We start from the raw sequence: 21,491 nt of genomic DNA on the forward strand, positions 1-21,491 counted from the left end.
CTTTTTTTTTTTTTTTTTGATAACCATCATATAGGAATAGATTGAAATAGAGATTTCTCTGAGACAGTGCTGGATGAACGCCTCAAGGGGCTCACACAACCTTTTCCAAGACTTGGTGACCATTGTTTGTGTGCACGTTCAATTGAGTTCAGATTTAATATTTAACTTCTCCTCCACATGTATATGCATAAGGATAGTGTCTCTAGAGAAGTGTTTTTCTAATTGTGAGCTGCAAGCGGCATGTTTTAAAAGTAGAGAATAGAATAGACAATGTTGGTAGGAGAGAAGATACTAGTATAAGGCATGTAGTGAGAATAGTGTTTTATAGAGCTTTTGTTTTCAGGGGTATGTGTACTGGATAAGATGTAAAATATATTTCTTACTTTGGTTGTGGGCAAACAAGTGTGCAGGCTGTTCAGTTATATGCAGAACCTTAAACTTGACAATCCTGAATTTCTCTCTGAAGTTGTGATACCAGTTTACAGTCCCACTGGTGGTAGACTGGTGTTACCATTGTTTTGCATCCTTCCCAATAGTTAGTTTGGTTAAACTGTTAAATTTTTTTCCATTGAGGAGTATGAGAACAGTTATCTCATTGTGGTTTTACTTTGCCTTTCCTTGCTAACTAGTGAGATTGGGGTCCTTTTTTTTTTTAATGCAGGAAAATTAATATAATTCACCTGGTAGAGAGATACCAGATTAGTGTTGAAAATGATAATGAGTGTAATGCTCAGTGGCATATTCTAAATACACTTGTGTGAAGAAGTGAAATGACTTGACTTGCTAATACTAATGATTGACAGTTGAGGGGCTTAAGTGGTTTAATTTAATGTGTTCTCTCTTTAAATACTGTAGTCTATGTTCAATTCTATAAACTTGAATCTTTGAATTTAGTATAATGACTTTGTATTTATACAAGACTATGAGTAGTCATTAGTGGCAGCATCATTTTATTGATTTGAGTATTAATATTTTTATATTTTTATAGATACCTGTCCAATTTTTTCTTTTAAAATTTTATAATGAAAATACATGCATGAATTATTTTTTAAAGTATAAAAAAGTAAAAAGAAATTAGTCTTCTTTTCCTGTCCCCCAACTCTCCCCAGAAGCAACTACTATAAAAGGATTCTTATATGACCTCTTAGATATATATATACTTTATCACTATCCCCTTGCCCTCCTCTTTTTATTTTTAGTTTATTTATTCAAATGACATTCTATTCATTGTTCTGTAGCTGTTCATTCCTTCTGCTTAACACTGTATCTTAAAGATTGTTTCATTTTAACACATAGGAATTTTACCACTACTGAATTTGATTCCATTCTGTAGATGCATCATAATTCATTTGACTATTTATGTATATTTAGATTAAAAAGAAAACCCACATAAATTTCAGCTTTTGTAAACTATATTGAATTAAATATTTTGTACTTAAATGAATGTGTGAGTATAGGATAAATTCCAGGAGGTGGAATTACAGGGTCAAAGGGATATACATTCAGATAGATGTTTGCCAAATTGCCTTCTAAAAATCCAACCAATTTATACTCTCCCAAAAATAGATCAGAATGGGCCGGGTGCGGTGGCTTACGCCTGTAATCCTAGCACTTTGGCAGGCCGAGGTGGGTGGACCACCTGAGGTCAGGAGTTCGAGACCAGCCTAGCCAATATGGTGAAACCCCATCTCTACTAAAAAATAGAAAAATTAGCCAGGGGTGGTGGCGCCTGCCCGTAGTCCCAGCTACTCAGGAGGCTGAGGCAGGAGACTCACTTGAACTTGCGAGGTGGAGGTTGCAGTGAGCCGAGGTCACGCCACTGCACTCTAACCTAGGTGACGGCTATAGGTGATTAAATGAGATAGATACGTTTGTTAAAAAACAAAACTCTCGATTATTTATATTGATTCATTTATATACTTACATATGTATATCTGGACATCACATCTCATAATTGGGGAACAGGTATCTAAAAAGTTGTTTAACTGACTGTTAAGAAATGTAGTCTGTTGTCTGTTTCCTAGGTAAGCCACTTTTCTTTTCTCCCAGCATTGGAATTCTTCTCTTCTTTCCTCCTCTGCACTTCTTTTCTGTCTTCACCTTGAGCCCATGCTTCACTGTGGAACTCCGCTTAGGAGGTACTTCTGACAGAAAAAGAGGTCTACACTGGGAATTTCCTGTCTGGTTGTTGACAGGCATTTCTGTATTGCAGCTGACAGTGTGAGATCTGTTGCCCCTACTTTGTGCTGTGTATCTTATGTGTAAATGTTTTTTCTCATTTATATTCTTGTCAAATCATTCACAAATGCAGTTATTTATTATTATTATTATCATTATTATTATTATTATTATTATTATTATTATTTCCTTAGAGATACTTGTTCTGACACTGTTATTTTTTAATCATGATTGCCTGTGAGCCTGTTAATCTCTCTAGGTAATTGAGAACTGATTATAGTTTATAATTTTTTTACTTCTGGTTTATAATCTAATGGGAAAACTTTGCATTTAGATTTTCTATAGACTTAAAAATTAGAGCTGAATCATTGCTGCTTTGTATTATTTTAACTTGACAATTATAAAAGAAATGTACTTATATATTTTAAGGGGGTATATGTTCAAATAGGAAATTTGTAGAAATGATGTAATGTATTGATTTGTAATGATGTCATATCTTTATTTACAGGTAGGCGAAAACCAAGAGTACATCGGCCTCGTTCTCCGATATTGGAAGAAAAAGACATCCCGCCCCTTGAATTTCCCAAGTCCTCTGAGGATTTAATGGTGCCTAATGAGCATATAATGAATGTCATTGCCATTTACGAGGTACTGCGGAACTTTGGCACTGTTTTGAGATTATCTCCTTTTCGCTTTGAGGACTTTTGTGCAGCTCTGGTGAGCCAAGAGCAGTGCACACTCATGGCAGAGATGCACGTTGTGCTTTTGAAAGCAGTTCTGCGTGAAGAAGACACTTCCAATACTACCTTTGGACCTGCTGATCTGAAAGATAGCGTTAATTCCACACTGTATTTCATAGATGGGATGACGTGGCCAGAGGTGCTGCGGGTGTACTGTGAGAGTGATAAGGAATACCATCACGTTCTTCCTTACCAAGAGGCAGAGGACTACCCATATGGACCAGTAGAGAACAAGATCAAAGTTCTACAGTTTTTAGTTGATCAGTTTCTTACAACAAATATTGCTCGAGAGGAATTGATGTCTGAAGGGGTGATACAGTATGATGACCATTGTAGGGTTTGTCACAAACTTGGGGATTTGCTTTGCTGTGAGACATGTTCAGCAGTATACCATTTGGAATGTGTGAAGCCACCTCTTGAGGAGGTACCAGAGGACGAGTGGCAGTGTGAAGTCTGTGTAGCACACAAGGTGCCTGGTGTGACTGACTGTGTTGCTGAAATCCAAAAAAATAAACCGTATATTCGACATGAACCTATTGGATATGATAGAAGTCGGAGGAAATACTGGTTCTTGAACCGAAGACTCATAATGTAAGTGAATCTGGTCTTAATTTTTTGTATGCATTTAAAATTAAACCAGCTTCCTTCATGATTGATGTAGCAGAGCTATGCTGTTGATGTGGTATAAACCTTTGTAACTTAATAGTAAGAACAGTTAAATAATTTCTTAATTGAAGGAATATGTGCATTAAAATAGCTTTTAAGAAGGTAAAGGAAACATATATGAAAGAAGCAAAATTCCATTGTTTTTGATGCCTAGGATAGGAAATAGAATGTTTCTAGTTGGGACTGGGCACAGCAGCTCCCACCTGTAATCCCAGCACTTTGGGAGGCCAAGGTGGGTGGATCACCTGAGGTCGGGAGTTTGAGACCAGCCTGGCCAATATGGTGAAACCCCACCTCTACTGAAAATATAAAACTTAAGCAAGTGTGGTGGCGCACACCTGTAATCCCAGCTACTCAGGAGGCTGAGACAGGAGAATTGCTTGAACCTGGGAGGCGGGGGCTGCAGTGAGCTGAGATCACACCACTGCATTCCAGCCTGGGTGACAGAGACAAATTCTGTCTCAAAAAAAAAAAAAAAGTTTCTAGGTGGAATGCCACTGTGGGCCTGTTTTTGGTTATGTTCCCCTATAGCCTAACTCAGCTTATCCACCCTTAACTTTGGTGTTAGGGTTGTTTTACTTCTCTTTTTTGGTTTTACCATATCTATGTAAAATGGAACAGCAAGAAAATACCTAGTTGTCTAAGGAAAGGTGAGGTCTGCCATTATTGGTTGGAATCCCCCAGGAGAAGATGATCCCAACAGACTCGGGGTCATAGTCTGGCCTCATTGTTCCCAAGGGTTTTCGAGAAGCTCTTCTGGGAAGACTGTGGGCGAGGTCAGGAGATAGTCTCAGGGTTTACCTCAGTCAGGGCATCAGGCAGGGTTATAGTGTGGACTGAGTATCTGACATCCTGTAGATATATGGTCAGAGGAATGGGCTACTTTGTGTCTTCAGCTTCTGAAGTCTTCAAAGTCCTCTTCCAGTTCTTAGAATTAGGTCAAATGAAAAAATCTGGTAGGATGAAATGAATGTCAGAGCAGGGCATGGAAAGGAGAGTAGAAACTTTATCAGTGTGCTGTCGAGAAGTCTGAATCCACACTGATTCTTGATTCTTTGTGGCTGGAAGCTTATAGAATCTTCACTGTCTATGGTGTTCTGCAGTTTTACAGTGATACGCCCTTGTGTGGGCTGCTTTCATCCACGAGGTATTTTTGGTGGGCATTTTCAATCTGGCAATTGTGTTCTTTGATTCTGAGAACTTCTCTTGACAACTTCCTCTTTTCCCTCTTGTATTTAACTTGAGCTATGATTTTATTGAATGTTGGACTTCCTATTTTGGTCTTCTGACTTTCTTATCATTTCTCCAGTTTTCCTCTTTGTCTCTTTTTCTCTTTGGGGTATGTGTATGTGTTCAGTTTTTTAAGATTTCCTTATCTTGGTCGTCCAGCCCTACTATCCAGTTTTTCCTTTCTGCTACCATATTTTTATTATCTAAGAGCTCTTTTGTTTTTAGAATCTTCCTTTAAAAGAAATAGTAAAATCCTGTTTCTGTGTCTTGGATATAGTATTTTCTCTTACCTTTCTGAGGCTATTAATGACAGGTTTTTTTCTCTCCTCTGTGCATGGTCTGTTTCTTCTAAGTTGCTTCTTCCTATTCTTTGTTTTGTTTTTTCTATTTCATATTCAGATGTTTATTAATTCTTAATTTTCTGCTCCTCATTAACATTGTGGTACTATGTAGCCAGTTGGAAGCTCTGAGCAAGTGGGTGGGCCTTATCAATTTTGACTTAACCATTGGATGATTTTCATTGTCTCTTTTATTGGGGGAAATCCCTCTTGTCAGTATCTTGAGGTCTGTCCTCGAGACTAAGCTCTAGAGGAGTGATGGCATGGAAGGGCCTTTTCCTGTGTCCTGCTTGAAACATGAAGGTCTTGCTGGTGATATTCTGGTGGCTGAGTGGTGGAAGAAAGCTTCATTTATTGTGCACACAGTATTTACTATGTGTATTGTCACTTAAATCCTCAGTTTTCTGTACAGTACCTTTGTTCACAATTGAGCGTGGTTTCTCCCAGTCCAGGGAGCCTCAGTTTACCTCCTCTAGAGACTAGACCTTTGGCAGCTTGAAGGGGAGAGAGATGGTTTAGGAATCTGCTCCAGCCAGTTCCCTATTCTAGAGACACCCTTTCTCGTTATCATTGCTTTTTGAGGATTGTGTTCTCAACCTTACCTTTCTTTTTAGTTTGAGATCAGGCTTTCTTGGGTCTGCTGAAGCAGTAATCACTTGTTCATCTACTTTCAGATTGTTTTTTTTGTTATCATGTCTCCCCTACTTTATCCTTATGAGTTTGTCTTTAACAATTTTTTTTTTTTTTTTTTTTTTTTTGAGACAGAGTCTTGCTCTGTTGCCCGGGCTGGAGTTCAATGGCGCGATCTCGGCTCACTGCAAGCTCCACCTCCCGGGTTCACACCATTCTTCTGCCTCAGCCTCCAAGTAGCTGGGACTACAGGTGCCCGCCACCGTGCCTGATTAATTTTTTGTATTTTTAGTAGAGACAGGGTTTCACTGTGTTAGCCAGGATGGTCTTGATCTCCTGACCTTGTGATCTGCCTGCGTCGGCCTCCCAAAGTGCTGGGATTACAGGTGTGAGCCACCGTGCCTGGCCAGCAAATTTTTTTTTTTTTTTGAAGACAAGATCTCCCTTTGTCATCCAGGCTCTGGAGTGCAGTGGCACTATCTCGGCTAACTGCAGCCTTGACTTCCTGGGCTCAAGCAGTCCTCCTGCTTCAGCCCACCAAGTAGCTGGGACTACAGGTGTGTGCCACCATGCCCGGGTAATTTTTGCATTTTTTGTAGAGATAGGGTTTCACCATGTTACTCAGGCTGGTCTCGAACTTGTGAGCTCGAGCCATCTGCCCTCCTCGGCCTCTCAAAGTGCTGGGATTACAGGCGTGAGCCACTGCGTCTAGCCTAACAATATTTCTTTAGCATGGTTTTAAGAAGGTTTCAGGAGGGAACAAAATGAAGTCTGTCACCTTAACCCAGAAACTGCTGTGAGAAACAATCCATAAGGTTTTAAATGTATATTCTGTGTCTTTTGGTTTGGATCAGATATTTTAAGAAATATGTGTAAAATATGTGTAACTTTTTTCTTTTCTTGCTCCCTTACCTCCCAAACATCTGGTCATGGTATTCATTGTGCCGTTTTTTGTTTTTGTCTTTGTTTTGACATTTTGCTGTTGAGGTGGTAACACGGAAACCTTTGTCAGCAAGGTCATTCCAAATGGTGAAATAACTGTAACCACATTTTTAAAGTTTAAAGTTTAAAGTTTATTGCTCTCGGGAAGCTGTGGCACAGGAATTACTTGAACCTAGGAGGCGGAGGTTGCAATGAGCCGAGATGGCGCCACTGTACTCCAGCCTGGGTGATGGAGTGAGACTCTGTCTCCAAAAATTAAAAAAAAAAAAAAAAAAAAAGTTTACTAATGTGTTGTCATTGTAAGTGGAAATTCAGTCATGCTGCCTGTCAGGGAGCCCAGTGCTTGTACTCTGTATAGACATTCAGCAGTTAGCAGGTCACGTTCATGCAATCTCAAGTGCCCTCTTGAAAGGAGCTCATAGTCATCAGGATGGCTGGGAACAAATTAGGAAGTAAGTGAAATTTAGTCCATGCTCCAGTTCTCCCGTTCCTATGCCTTCCTTCCTGTGCTGCTTGTCCACACCCTTTGGATATTCACTCTCAACTGCCTCTTTCTTTCCCTGTGCTGCCCTTTTTGGCCAGATGGAGACCAAAAGTGTCTTGTCCGCATACAGAAAAACCTTGACATCTTAAGGCTCACTACACAGTAATCAGTGGTATAGGTCTTAGTTTCAGAGACCTGTAAAAAGTAGTAGTTGTGATAAGTAGTAACAGCCAAGAGCAACATTTATTGAGCACTTCCATGTGTGCCTCACAGTGTCCTAAGCATTTTATGTATTTTAAAATTAATCCTCCCAACAGCCCAATAATGCAGGTACTATATTTTTTAATTTTTATTTTATTTTTAATTAATTAATTACTTTTGGAGACAGGGTCTCACTGTCGCCCAGGCTAGAGTGCAGTGGTATGATCATGGCTCACTGCAGCCTCAATCTCCCAGGCTCAGGCCATCCTCCCACCTCAGCCTCCCTAGGAGCTGGGACTACAGGCATGTGCCACCATGCCCAGCTAATTTTTTTATTTTTTATTTTGAAGAGGTCTCACTGTGTTGGCCAGGCTGGTCTCAAACTCCTGGGTTCAGGCAATCCTTCCACTTCAGCCTCCCAAAATCGTAGGGTTACAGGCCTGAGCCACCATGCCCTGCCTTGCAGGCACTATTTTTGTCTGCATCTTATAGATGAAGAGACTAAATCTCAGAGAGGTTAAATAATTTGCCCTTGATTTGCCCAAGACCCTGTGGCTCTTAGGAGGTAGAACCTGAAATTTTTTTCAGAATGTGTTTTGTAAGAGTATTTTCAATACCTTATTTTATACTGTAGTCTAGTTTTCAAACCATGTTGAGAAATCTGCAACTTGCATTGTTTTAGCTGTTAAAACCAATGCTTATAACTTGGGGAGAAAGATACTGTAATGGTTTCTGTTGTATCTGCAGTGAGTATTTATGAAATCTTTAAAGATTTGAAATAAAGGCGTTTTTAGAAAATCTAAACTAAGTGGCAGTTTCAGAAAAGTTCTGTTTCCTGATATATCAGTATCAGTCTATGAAACAGCATTCAGGGAAGCAAAATGTATACTATTTGATAGTTACATAAATGCAAACCTTTGAAATCACGTGACTCAGATGACGTTTTAAATACGTGTGGGTGAATTTTTGATACATTGTCGAGGAAATAAAATATTTTATTTTTCTTAGTGGAACAGTAAAATACTTATGTTTGTCAATAAAACTGTTCATTTAAGTTTATTTGCTTTAAAAGCTATAGTTGTCATTCAAATTGCCTTTTTTTGATGCATAATAAAGTGCACAGATTTTAAAGATGATTTCAGGCAAATAGTATTATCTTTTTCCATGTTGTGATATCTTGAGTATTTTTTTATGTAAAATCAAGTAGGAAACTTTAAACATAGTGATATGTGTCAACAATTTTGACAAATCTGAAAGATTTTACATCTTTTATGAAAATGAGATTAAAATAATTTCAGTTTAACTGTACTTTTGTGGTAGATTATATGTGGACTCCTCGTGATAGTTTTAAAGCCATGTAGAATTTTCACGCAGTTTATAGTATGCAGAGGTTTTAATTGTAATGTTACCAATTTATAGAAATTAAGTTTTCCGTTATTGCTTTTATTTAATAAGTGCTTAAAAATATGTTATTTGTATAGATTAGTGAAGCTTATAATAAAAAAAGGTTCTTATACATGAATTTATAGTCCATCTGAGAAGCCAAGACATATTCAGCATATAACTTAGAGGCCAGTTTTCATTCATTATGTAAGTGGGCCAATCTTTCTTAACTATTGCTTTTATCCTGTCAATCCTTTGCTCTGAATTAGGATCTACTAAAATAGAAATTACCAGATTAGATTAGCATGTTTTTCTGTCACTCTCCATTCTAAATAAAATTACGTGAACACAGCATTATATTTTATTTTTTTGCAGAGACAGAGTCTCACTATGTTGCCAGGCTGGTCTCGAACTCCTGGGCTCAAGCGATCCTCCAGCCTTGGCCTCCCAAAGCGCTAGGATTACAACAGGCGTGGACCACCACATGCCTTTAAACAGCATTTTAAAAATCTGTATTCGTTTTCCGAATGAACTAAACTATGCTTTTAAATCTATACAGCTTTCTACTCCCCATTCTAGGTACAAACCACATATTAACTTACTGACTTCCTGTTCCTGAATTCCTTCTGTCCACGTTCAGTTCTGTATGTCCAGCAGACTCCTGGACGTGTCCGCAAAGCAGGCACCTCAAATGTGTTTAAAACCGAACTCATCATTTCCACCCATTACCTACTCTTCATCCAGTGTTCTCATCTTAGTAAATGGGATTACTGTCCCACCAGCTGCTCAAGCTAGAAATATGGGAATAAACTTTTTCCTTTATTGTTTGTTATGCCTTTAAAATAAATATTGAATCAGTTTCTCTCCATTCCCACTGTCCCTCCATGATACAAACCAGTGTCATCTTCATTAGACTAGTCAGTCACCCCTAAAGTGGTCTATATGTAACCCCCTACCCCAACCTTCCAAGATTTTCTTTTTTTTTTTTTTGAGATGGAGTCTCACTCAGGCTGGAGTGCAGTGGCCCAATCTCAGCTCACTGCAACCCCCTGCCTCTTGGATTCAAGCGATTCTTGTACCTTAGCCTCCCGAGTAGGTAGGATTACAGGCGCCTGCCACTACACCTGGCTAATTTTGTATTTTTAGTAGAGACAGGGTTTCACCATGTTGGCCAGGCTGATAATGAACTCCTGACCTTAGGTGATCAGCCCACCTCGGCCTCCAAACGTGCTGGGATTACAGATGTGAGCCACCATGCCCAGCCATAGCTGGATGATTTTTAAAATAGCAAGTTTGATCAAGTCTCCTTTTCCCTAAGTGGAAAAACCTTTTAATTACAATTACTTCCATTTGCCCTTAACCAAAACTTGACTCTTTAGCACAGATCCGTAACTTTGTACATTTAATTATCTTGCTTTCTAACACTTAAGACAACATAAATAAAAAGCAAACCAAAGCACCTAAAAACCTCTTGGCTAACTGGCTCGTTCTTGAGGTCTCAGCCTATTTATGCTACTTCCTAGGGATTTCTTTGCCTGCACCCCTTTCTTTCTCTGAACCCCTTTTTCTCTTGCATCGTGAAATACTACTTTTTAAAACACCCATCCTACCAATAGTTTTTTTGTTTTGTTTTGCTTTTTGATACAAGTCTCACTGTGTCGCCCAGGCTGGAGTGCAGTGGCACAACCTTGGTTCACTGCGATCTCCGCCTCCCAGGTTCAAGTGATTCTTCTGCCTCAGCCTCCCAAGTAGCTGGGATTACAAGTGCGTGCCACCACACCCGGCTAATTTTTGTATTTTTAGTAGAGATGGGGTTTCACCATGTTGTCCACGCTGATCTTGGACTCCCGACTTCAGGTGATCCACCTGCCTCGGCCTCCGAAAGTGCTGGGATTACAGGCGTGAGCCATTGCGCCTGGCCTAGTTACTTGTTTTAAGGTAAATATTATACACTTCATAAGGGAGGAAAATGATGACAACTATGTATATTATACCCATGAAGTGTTGGTATTACTATAAACACTTCATATATTTTAATTAATTTAATTCTAGCAACAGCATCTTCCAGGATACGTACCATTACCCTGTTTTTGAGATGGAGAGACAGGCATAGAGAGTTTTAAGTAATTTATCCAAGATCACACAACTGCTGAGTGGTGGGATTGGGATTTGAACCCAGGCATTCTGGCTCCAGAATGTGTGCTCCTAAGCACTACTTGGGCTGCTTGACCAAGAGCTTAGGACCTAGCTTTTGTCTTTAATTGCTGAATTGCTAGTTGTATCAGTTTCCTGCAGCTGCTATAACAAAGTACTGTACAAAAAAAAAAGTAATATAAAACGGGGTAGTTTAAAACAGTAGAAATCGATTATTTAACAGTTTTGGAGAATAGAAGTCTAAACTCAAAGGTGTCAGCAGGGCCATGCTCCCTCTGCAGGCTCTAGGAAAAAATCCTTGCTTTTTTTTTTTGGCCTTTTCTAGGTTCTAGCACCCCAAGTGTCCTTGGCTTGCTGGCAGCATAATTCCAATCTCCCTGTCACCATCTTTTCAAGGCAGCCTAGGTGTTTTCTATCAAGCACCTAACAGTTCTTCCAGCCTCTTCCCATTACCCAATTCCAAAACCACTTTCACATTTTTGAGTATGTTAGCAGCAGCACCCTACTTCCCGTACCAAAAGTTGGGAGTTTCCTAGGGCCACCATAACAAAGTACCACAAATGGGGTGGCTTGAAAAAATATGAATTTATTGTCTCACAGTCCTGGAGGCCAGAAGTCTGAAATCATGAGTCAGCAGGGTTGGTTTTTCTGGAAACTTTCAAAGAGAATCTGTTCCATGCCTGTCTCGTAGCTTCTGGCAGTCCTTAGCATTTCTTGGTTTACAAACAGACATATCACTCCAGTTTCTGCCTCTATTCTACATTCTTTTCTTTTTTTTGAGACACAGAGTCTCTGTCGCCCAGGCTGGAGTACAGTGGCACGATCTTGGCTCACTGCAACCTCCACCTCCCAGGTTCAACCGATTCTCCTGCCTCAGCCTCCCAAGTAGCTGGGACTACAGGCGCATGCCACCATTCCCGGCCAATTTTTTGTATTTTTAGTAGAGACGGGGTTTCACCGTGTTAGCCAGGATTGTCTCCATCTCCTGACCTTGTGATCTGCCCGCCTTGGCCTCTCAAAGTTCTGGGATTACAGGTGTGAGCCACCACGCCCAGCCCATTACCTTGTTTTCTATGTGTCACCTTGGGTCCTCTCCTTTTCTAAGGATACCAGTCAGTTGACTTAGGGGCCACCCTAAATCCAGGATGACTTTTATCTCAAGATCCTTAACTAATTACATCTGCCAAGACCCTATTTCCAAATAAGATCGCGTCCTGAGGTTGCAGGTGGACATGAACTTTGGGGACATTATTCAACTCATTTCACTAGTGTTCTTTACTCTTCATTTCTGTGGGTTTGTTTAGAAACGAAAGTTGAAACTTACTGTGAGTAATTAACCTTCTACTTAGCTAGCCTAGGTAAAAGTCAAAGAAGCTTTAAAATGTAGACATGTAATATGTATGTTTGCTCTTAACTATATTTTTAGCAAACCTTTTCTTGCCAGTCTGTCTTCTCTTTGCCACCCTATGAGTCCTTGAGAATGTGTGCCGAGTGGTAACTTCAAGGAAGCCTGGCCAATTTGGGTGAGCCTGAGGAACATGGTAGGCCTTGTAAGAACCAGAGCTTCTACAGAACCACATTATAACTCCAAAACCAAATATACATACATAATGTATATTTATGCGGAAAGCTGTTGTCACTTTTACAATGAGGACAAATAATTTTGATTATATAAACTGTATATAGGCCAAGTAACTAAGTATAAAAAAACAACTTTTCAGCCCAGTGTGGTGGCTCATGCCTGTAATCCCAGCACTTTGGGAGACCGAGGCGGGCGGATTGCTTGAGGCCAGACGTTCAAGACTAGCCTGGCCAACATGGCAAAACCCTGTCTCTACTAAAAATACAAAAATTAGCTGGGCGTCGTGGTGTGTGCCTGTAAATCCCAGCTTCTTCAGAGGCTGAGGCATGAGAAGTGCTTGAACCCAGGAGGCAGAGGTTGCAGTGAGCCAAGATTGTGCCACTGCACTCTAGCCTGGATGACAGAGTGAGACTGTCTCAAAAAAAAAAAAAAAAAAAAAGACTGGCCACAGTGGCTCACGCTTCTAATCCCAGCACTTTGGGAGGGCGAAGCAGGTGGATCGTGAGGTCAGGAGTTGGAGACCAGCCTGGCCAACATAGTGAAACCCCGTCTCTACTAAAAATACAAAAATTAGCTGGGCATGGTGGCGTGCACCTGTAGTCCCAGCTACTTAGGAGGCTGAGGCAGGAGAATCGCTTGAACCCAGGAGGTAGAGGTTGTGGTGAGCCAAGATTGCGCCACTGCACTCCAGCCTGGGCAACAGAGTAAGACTCCGTCACAAAAAAAAAAAAAAAAAAGGAAAAGAAAAAAGTTAAACAAAACAAAACAGACCAAAAAAACCCCCAACTTTTCTTTGAATGGATTAGCAGGTATTCACTGTTTTGCTACTTTATGCTTTAATGAATTTATCTTTCTGTGGCTTCAAGAAGAAAAATGTTAAGTCAGTGAATACTGTGTAGGTTGAGTATCCCTTATCTAAAATGCTTTGGATCAGAAGTATTATGGGCTTTGGAATATTTGCATTATACTTACCAGTTGATCATTCCTTATTTATTTATTTTTTTGTTTGTTTTTGAGACAGAGTCTTGCTCTGTCGCCCAGGCTAGAGTGAAGTGGCGTGAACTCGGCTCACTGTAGGCTCCGCCTCCCGGGTTCACACCATTCTCCTGCCTCAGCCTCCCGAGTAGCTAGGACTACAGGCGCCTGCCACCACGCCCGGCTAATTTTTTTTGTATTTTTAGTGGAGACCGGGTTTCACTGTGTTAACCGGGATGGTCTCGATCTCCTGACCTTGTGATCTGCCCACCTCAGCCTCCCAAAGTGCTGGGATTACAGGTGTGAGTCACTGTGCCCGGCCAGTTGATCATTCCTAATCTGAAAATTTGAAACGCTCCAATGAGCATTTCCTTTGAATGGCATGTTGGCACTCAAAAACTTTTGGATCTTGGAGCATTTTGGATTTCAGATTTTCAGATTAAGGGTACACCACCCATATCCTTTTATTTATCTATGATTTAATATAGGCCTTCTTTCTTCAGAATTACTGAATGACTTATTCCTGGAATGCTGCTAAATTTTTATTCATTTATTACCTTAATAATAATATTTAACATTTATTGATCACTGATGTGCCCAGGCACTGTGTTAGATGCCTTATCATTATACCTTTAAGTCTTATAGTGGCCTTCAGGCAGGTTTTATTATATCTTCATTTTACAAGTGAGGTAAATAGAATGGCTTAGAGACTCAGAGAGGTTGTGTCTTGTCCATGTCCACATATCTTATAAGCAAATGAGTGTATTTAAAGCCAGATCTCTCCTAAAGCCCAGTTCTTTCAGTTCCCTCAGTTTCCCTTTGAGTAAACAGGAAAATCAGGCTCACTTTCATCGAGTGCCTCACACATACTCTTGAATTCCTTTTGAGTGGGGACAGAAATACCATTGTATGTGTTCATCTGTGTCTAGTTCTAGACATTAATTTGCCTGTTTGTTTTAAGTTAGTGACCATCTCTGTTGAAGTCTTTAACTCCATTAAAAGTGAATGGAACCTTAGGAGAGTTTTAGGCAGGAGAGGAAGCTCCTCTTCTCTCCAGTTTGGGCTTCGATTGTCCAGAAGTAAAGAAGAGGGATGAGATATTATTTGAGATAACTCCTTCAAAAACCAGAACTTAGCAAAGCATTTACACCATTTTGTTAGAAATATTTCTAAACTATATTATAGAGTTAGCTGGGTATCGTGGCACATGTCTGTAGTCCTAACTACTTGGGAGGCTGAGGCAGGAGAATTGCTTGAGCCTAGGAGTCTGAGTACACAGTGAGCCACGATGGTGCCACTGCACTCTATCTAGCCCGGGCGACAGAGTGAGACTCTGTCTCTAAAATAAATGTATTTTATTCTAAAATAATTCTAAATACATTCTTCTCATCATATTGTTACATCGATGATCTTAAAGTTGGTTGAGATGTAGCTGAAACTGGCTTCCACAAAGTACTCTCACACGGTTCTGAATTTTGAGGTCATTTTTCTTTGTGTCATGTTTTTTAGATATCATTTCTCAGAGTAAATCAAGTTTGAGTGAGACCTGCAGGGTTTTCTTGTGAGTGCCTATATTGAGTTTTAGTGCACAAGCTTTGTTTTGAGTTTTCACTGGGTAGATGAACTGTCAGATTAGTGGCATTATGTCTAACATATAAAGTATTTCCCCCCATTTTTAAACAGAGAAGAAGATACAGAAAATGAAAATGAAAAGAAAATTTGGTATTACAGCACAAAGGTCCAACTTGCAGAATTAATTGACTGTCTAGACAAAGATTATTGGGAAGCAGAACTCTGCAAAATTCTAGAAGAAATGCGTGAAGAAATCCACCGACACATGGACATAACTGAAGACCTGACCAATAAGGCTCGGGGCAGTAACAAATCCTTTCTGGCGGCAGCTAATGGTGAGAGGGGCATTTTCTCATTTTATTTTTGTTAAGTCTGAGCTAAACCGTTGGTATGAAATCACTGCAAAATTTGAAAACAGATTAAAATTTTCAAGTACAGTCATGCATTGCTTAATGATGGGGATACATTCTGAAAAATGTGTCATTTGGCAATGTCCTCATTGTATGAACATCATAGAGTACACTTACACAAACCATACACCTAGTTTATACAGCATAGCCTGTTGCTGCTAGGCTGCAAACCTGTACATCATGTGACTGTACTGAATCCCATAAGCAGTTGTAGCACAATGGCAGGTATTTTTGTATCTAACCATATCTAAACATTTAAAAAGGTAATACGTATAATCTTATGGGACCACCATCATGTATGTGGTTCCTAGTGGACCGAAACATTGTGCAGTGCATGACTGTGTGTATATTTTACTTTAGTTCTCCATATTTCATTTTCCCAAGAGAACCTTGTTCATTCCACTGTAAATTAGGGATGCTATACATTTTGGTGTTTTATTTCTGCTTGGGTCATTACTGATATTCCCCAAAATGTTAGTTTGTTTCTTTAATTCAAGTATCTTATTAAACTTTTTTTGGCATTCCAGTTTTTAAGAAATAATATTCTTTTTGAACTTTTTGCCTTTTTTAAAAAAATAAAACTTTAAATTTTAGAGTATTTTTAGATTCATACAAAAGTTGCAAAGATAGTAGAGGGTTTCCATATATCCTGCACTTGGTTGCCCCTGTTATTAATGTCTTAGATTAGTATGAGATATTTGTTACAACTAATGGACCAGTATTGATACACTGTTACTAACTCAAGTCCATACTTTATTCAAATTTCCTTAGTTTTTACCTGATGTCCTTTTTCTGCCTCATGATCCTGTACCACATGGTATTTAGTCATCATGTTTTCCTCTGGTTTGTCGGTTTCTCAGACTTTCCTTGTTTTTGATGGCCTTGACGGTTGGAAGGAGTAGTGGTTAGGTATTTTGTAGAAAGCCCTCGTTCTGGGTTTTTCTCATGGTTAGCCTAGGTTTATGCATTTTGGGGAGGAAGACCACAGAAGTGAAGTGCAATTTTCATCTTCTTATCAAGAGTGCATGCTGTCCTCGTGACTTATCACTGATGATGTTAACCTTGGTCCCTGGGTGAGGCAGTGTTTGTCAGGTTTCTCCACATCCTCCGGCATCCCCTCAAACCCCCAATACTGTACTTTCTGGAAGCAAGTCACTATAAACAGCCACATTAGCGGGTGAGGAGTTATGTTCTACCTTCTTGAAGGGGCAATATCTACATAAATTATTTGGAATTTTTCTGCACAGGAGATTTCTTTATTTTTTCAGGCATTTATTTCTATGAGTATACATTCATGGATATTTTATACTTACTGGGTTATAATTGGATATTTATTAGGTTATAATTCAATGTCACCTTATTTATTTTGTTACTCAACTCTTTATTTTTTTAAGTTATAAATACATATATATTTCAAAAGTTTAAATAGTATAAAGGGTGTGCTGTGAAAAAATGAATCTCTCTCCTCCAAAATCTCCAATCTGACCTTCCTTTCTCTGGAGGCAATCATTATTGCTATATGTTTTTTTGTCCTGCCAGATGTATTCTGTGCATGTTTAATAAATACCACCTGTGTTTTCTAATATAGCCATCCCTCAGTATTCTCAGGGATTGCTTCCAGAGCCCTCTGCAGATAGCAAAATCCATGGATGCCCAAGTCCTGCAGTCAGCCCTGTGGAACCTGCTGATATGAAAAGTTGGCATTCCATATCCAAGGGTTCTGCATCCTGAGATACTGTATTTTCAATTTGAGGTTGGTTGAATCCAAGGATGCAGAACCTTTGGCCACAGAGGGCCGACTGTAGTGCCTTTTAAGTTTTAACTTAGATAAAATTATTAGGTAAGATTCTGCAAGTACACTTTTAAGTGCCTGGTTCTGAGTTCTGCTCTTCTGCATACATTATCTGCCATACATATAATCCTATTTTCCCCATTCTCCATTTGCTTGAAAATAGAATGTTTATATTTAATAAAGATACCCAGATAGCTGTATCCAAGCTTGTTCTCACATATTCTACATCAATATTCCTGTGAATTCATGCATATTTTTGGAGAATGATAGGCTCTCACATATAAATACTGTTGGGCACAAATATACTTTGTCTTCAGAAAAAGCATTCTTAGTTACCATGAATTATATTTATTCATATCTGGTGGTTGGAAGTATTTCTCTATTAGATCTGTTTAGAAAAATGTGTAATTTTTTTATTAGAAAAGTTTTAGTGTTCAGAAGTCTTTGGAGGATAAGTAATTGCAGTAACACAATCTCCATCTTACTCTCCCCTCCATATAGATCAAATCATAGGAAATTTTATTAATTTCAGCCAGCTTACTTCCCCCCTTAATTTCCTTTTATGAATCATGGCATTAAAATAGACAAATCCCTTTTTGCTCTCCTGTGTTTTAGTACAACAGAGAACCATCTTCAGTCCTCTAAAAGGCAATGCGAGATAGGATTTTATAAAGTACATTGAATTAAAATATTTTCCAGAATAAAAAATAAAAATAGAAAAAACAAAAAATTTTTCTGCGTATTAAATTATGTATACAGTATAATCATAATTAAATAAAGAACAAAGTCAAAACAGGAATGGGCAATCAAGTGTTAAGTGGTGTGATTTGGGGGAATGTAAAAACCTAAAAATGTTAATATAGGGGAATTGATAAATTTCGTTATGAATTATGTGATAGAACACTATGTATTGGAGAGTTAAGTGTACCATGCAAAAACTGTGAGATGCTTAAATTCTTCTTCCTCTAAATAACCAACTGGATCAGGTTTTATCATTAAAAAATAACCAATTAGCATAGTAGAATTGTAGCTGGTTTCCTTTTCATATTTTTTGCATTTCCTACAATGAGCATGTTATAGTTCAGTATGATTCAGCACGTAATGTACTTTTAAAAATTAGTTAAACCGGCAGGGCGCAGTGGCTCACGCCTGTAATCCCAGCACTTTGGGAGGCCGAGGCAGGCGGATCACGAGGTCAGGAGATCGAGACCATCCTGGCTAACATGGTGAAACCCCGTCTCTACTAAAAATACAAAAAAAAAAAAAAAAAAAAAAAAAAATTAGCCGGGCATGGTGGCAGGCACCTGTAGTCCCAGCTACTCAGCAGCCTGAGTTAGGAGAATGGCGTGAACCCGGGAGGCAGAGCTTGCAGTGAGCCGAGTGAGCCACTGCACTCCAGCCTGGGCGACAGAGCGAGACTCCGTCTCAAAAAAAAAAAAAAAAAAAATTAGTTAAACCTTTTGTAGTAATGGGGAACAACAAAGAGAACATTCAGCTTTAGGCCACAATATGCTCTTAGAAAGTTAGATGACTAAAATTTGTGTGCTGTGAGATTCCCTTGCAACCTGCAGTTATCCTCTTAGTACTACATGGAGTACATGGAAATAAGGTGAGTTGTACCTTGGATTTGATGGTGAGATCTGGACCCAAAAAATGACATAAATATTTTTTTCTTTCTTTCCTTTTTTTTTTTTTTTGTTGGCTAAGGTACAACATCAACCTGGTACTGTAGGAGGAGGGATTCACAAGAATTGAAAATTGTTGGGGAAGAGAAGGGGACACTGACATTTTTGGGTGCCTCCTGTGGGCCAGGTGCTCAACTAGGTGTTTTACAATTCTTTAATCCTCTCAGCAACTTTTTAAGGAGTGTATTGGTAATGAATTGAACATTCAAATAGAAGATTCCCGATTAAAACACCAATCCACCACTGTTAACCTTTATTTGTTCTCTCTGGTAACTAAAATCTTGGCTGTGATAGTCAGTTTAGGACCACCCAGTCCAGGTAAATACCCAAAATAATATTTAATCATGTTCTTTAACTTGGGGTTTTATGAGATGAAAACAATGGAAACTACTGGGGTTCTGATAATAGCCAAGAATAATTTACAGCATAACAGGAATTTCAGAATTGTGGCCTGTCCTGATGACTTTGACTTGATGTTAACCTCTCAAAGAAAATACTTCATTTCTAATGTATAACTCTCTGGTTTTTATGTACACACACACGTGTCTACTTTAGGAGAGTTTAATTCTATTTTTGATAGTTAAATTTTTCTTCTCCATTTTTCCTCAATATTTTACAAAAAATTTCAAATATACACAAAAGTTGAAAGAATTATACAGTTACCAGCCTGATCAACATGGCAAAACCTCGTCTTTACTAGAAATACAAAAATTAGCTGGGCTTGGTGGCGCACGCCTGCAATCCTAGCTACTCAGGAAGCTGAGGCAGGAGAATCGCTTGAACCCAGAGGTGGAGGTTGCAGTGAGCCGAGATCGTGCCACTGCCCTCCAGCCTGAGCAACAGAGTGAGACTTTGTCTCCAAAAAAAAAAAAAAAAAAAAAAGAATTATACAGTAAATACTCATATATTCATTGTATAGATCTGTACTTTATATTTGTAACTAAATATACAGCTTACTATATTTGCTTTATCCTATGCTTGTATGGTAATTATGAAATGCTTTATTTTGCTTATTTGAGGGAAGTTTATTTTTAGAAGAATTTTTTCTAAGTAGAGATGGCTTCTAAAACCCGGTAGGTTAATTCTTTGTTTAGTTTTGAAATGTTCATGCAAAGTATAGAATATACTTGTTGATAGAATATGCATATTTAGTATAGATCAGATACAACGTAATTTTCTTTCATCCTTTAGTGTTTTTCTCTCTGCTGAACATTTTGGGTCTCTTTTTCTTTTTTTTTTTTTTGTTGTTGTTTGTTTTGTTTTTGTTTTTTTGAGACAGTCTCGCTCTGTCACCCAGGCTGGAGTGCAGTGGCATGATCTCGGCTCACTGCAACCTGTCTCCTAGGTTCAAGCAATTATCATGTCTCAGCCTCCCAGGTAGCTGGGATTACAGGCGTGTGCCACCACGCCCGGCTAATTTTTGTATTTTAGGTAGAGACGGGGTTTCACCATGTTGGTCAGGCTGGTCTCAAACTTCTAGCCTCAAGGGATTCACCTGCCTTGGCCTCCCGAAGTGCTGGGATTACAGGCGTGAGCCACTGCGCCCAGCCCTATTTTTGGTCTATTTTTCTTATGGCTATGATTGCCATAGTTTTTTGAACCTAAAACTAGTATGAATGTATGTATGTATATGTGTATTTAACAATACAGACTATTTGAAATTAGAATCTTTATAGAAAGTCAGAGAACTATGGTCATGCAACCTGTGCTTTTCTACCAATTTAAATGGTCTAAACTTAGTAGGCAATTAAAACTATTTTTTTGGTTTTATTTTCATTAAATGGCACTGGGAAAGTAGGGAGGAAGTACAATGATTTGGTTAAGAAAAGCTATAGGATGTAGTTATGTTTGAAAATGGCCGGGCGTGGTGGCTTACACCTGTAATCCTAGCACTTTGAGACGGGTGGATCACTTGGGGTCGGGAGTTTGAGACCAGCATGGCCAACATAGTGAAACCCCATCTTTACTAAAAATAAAAATATTAGCCAGATGTGGTGGTACGCGCCTATAGTCTCAGCTACTTGGGAGGCTGAGGTGGGAGAATCGCTTGAACCCAGGAGGCAGAGTTTGCAGTGAGTCGAGATAACGCCACTGCACTCCAGCCTGGGCAACAGAGTGAGATTCTGTCTCAAAAAAAAAAGAAAGAAAAAGGAAATCTGTGCCTCTAAGAAAAACAGATAATCGGTAACTACATTTTCTTTTTCCAAATAAAATGTTCTTTAAAATATAGTAATTAAGGGCTGGGCACTGCTCACACCTGTAATCCCAGTGCTTTGGTAGGCCAAGGCACAGGGGAGTTCAAGACCAGCCTGGGCAACATATTGAGACTCCATCTCTATTTTAAAAAAGATTAGAAAATTAGCCAGGCGTGGTGACACATACCTATAGTTCCATCTACTCGGGAGGCTGAGGTGGGAGGATCACTTGAGTCTAGGAGTTCAAGGTTACAGTGAGCTATGATCACACCAGTGTACTCCTGAGCAAGAGTGAGACTCTGTCTCTAAAAAAGTAAAAAATACATTTATAAAA

The 21,491-nt window shown here is 39.1% G+C and overlaps 1 protein-coding gene across 25 annotated transcripts in view; it reads left to right on the forward strand.

The window, feature by feature from the left end:
• The window catches only part of BPTF (bromodomain PHD finger transcription factor), a 158,792-nt gene that overhangs the window by 25,697 nt on the left and 111,604 nt on the right, over window positions 1-21,491 (forward strand). For all 25 annotated transcript variants that reach the window (XM_063718911.1, XM_063718899.1, XM_063718896.1 and 22 more), the window contains exons 2-3: window positions 2,687-3,509; window positions 15,187-15,410. In XM_063718911.1, coding sequence (XP_063574981.1) covers window positions 2,687-3,509; window positions 15,187-15,410 — 1,047 coding nt within the window. The remainder of the gene's footprint in view (window positions 1-2,686; window positions 3,510-15,186; window positions 15,411-21,491) is intronic.

The sequence above is a fragment of the Pongo abelii genome, chromosome 19 (assembly GCF_028885655.2).
Source record: "Pongo abelii isolate AG06213 chromosome 19, NHGRI_mPonAbe1-v2.0_pri, whole genome shotgun sequence".
Classification (NCBI taxonomy): Eukaryota; Metazoa; Chordata; class Mammalia; order Primates; family Hominidae; genus Pongo; species Pongo abelii.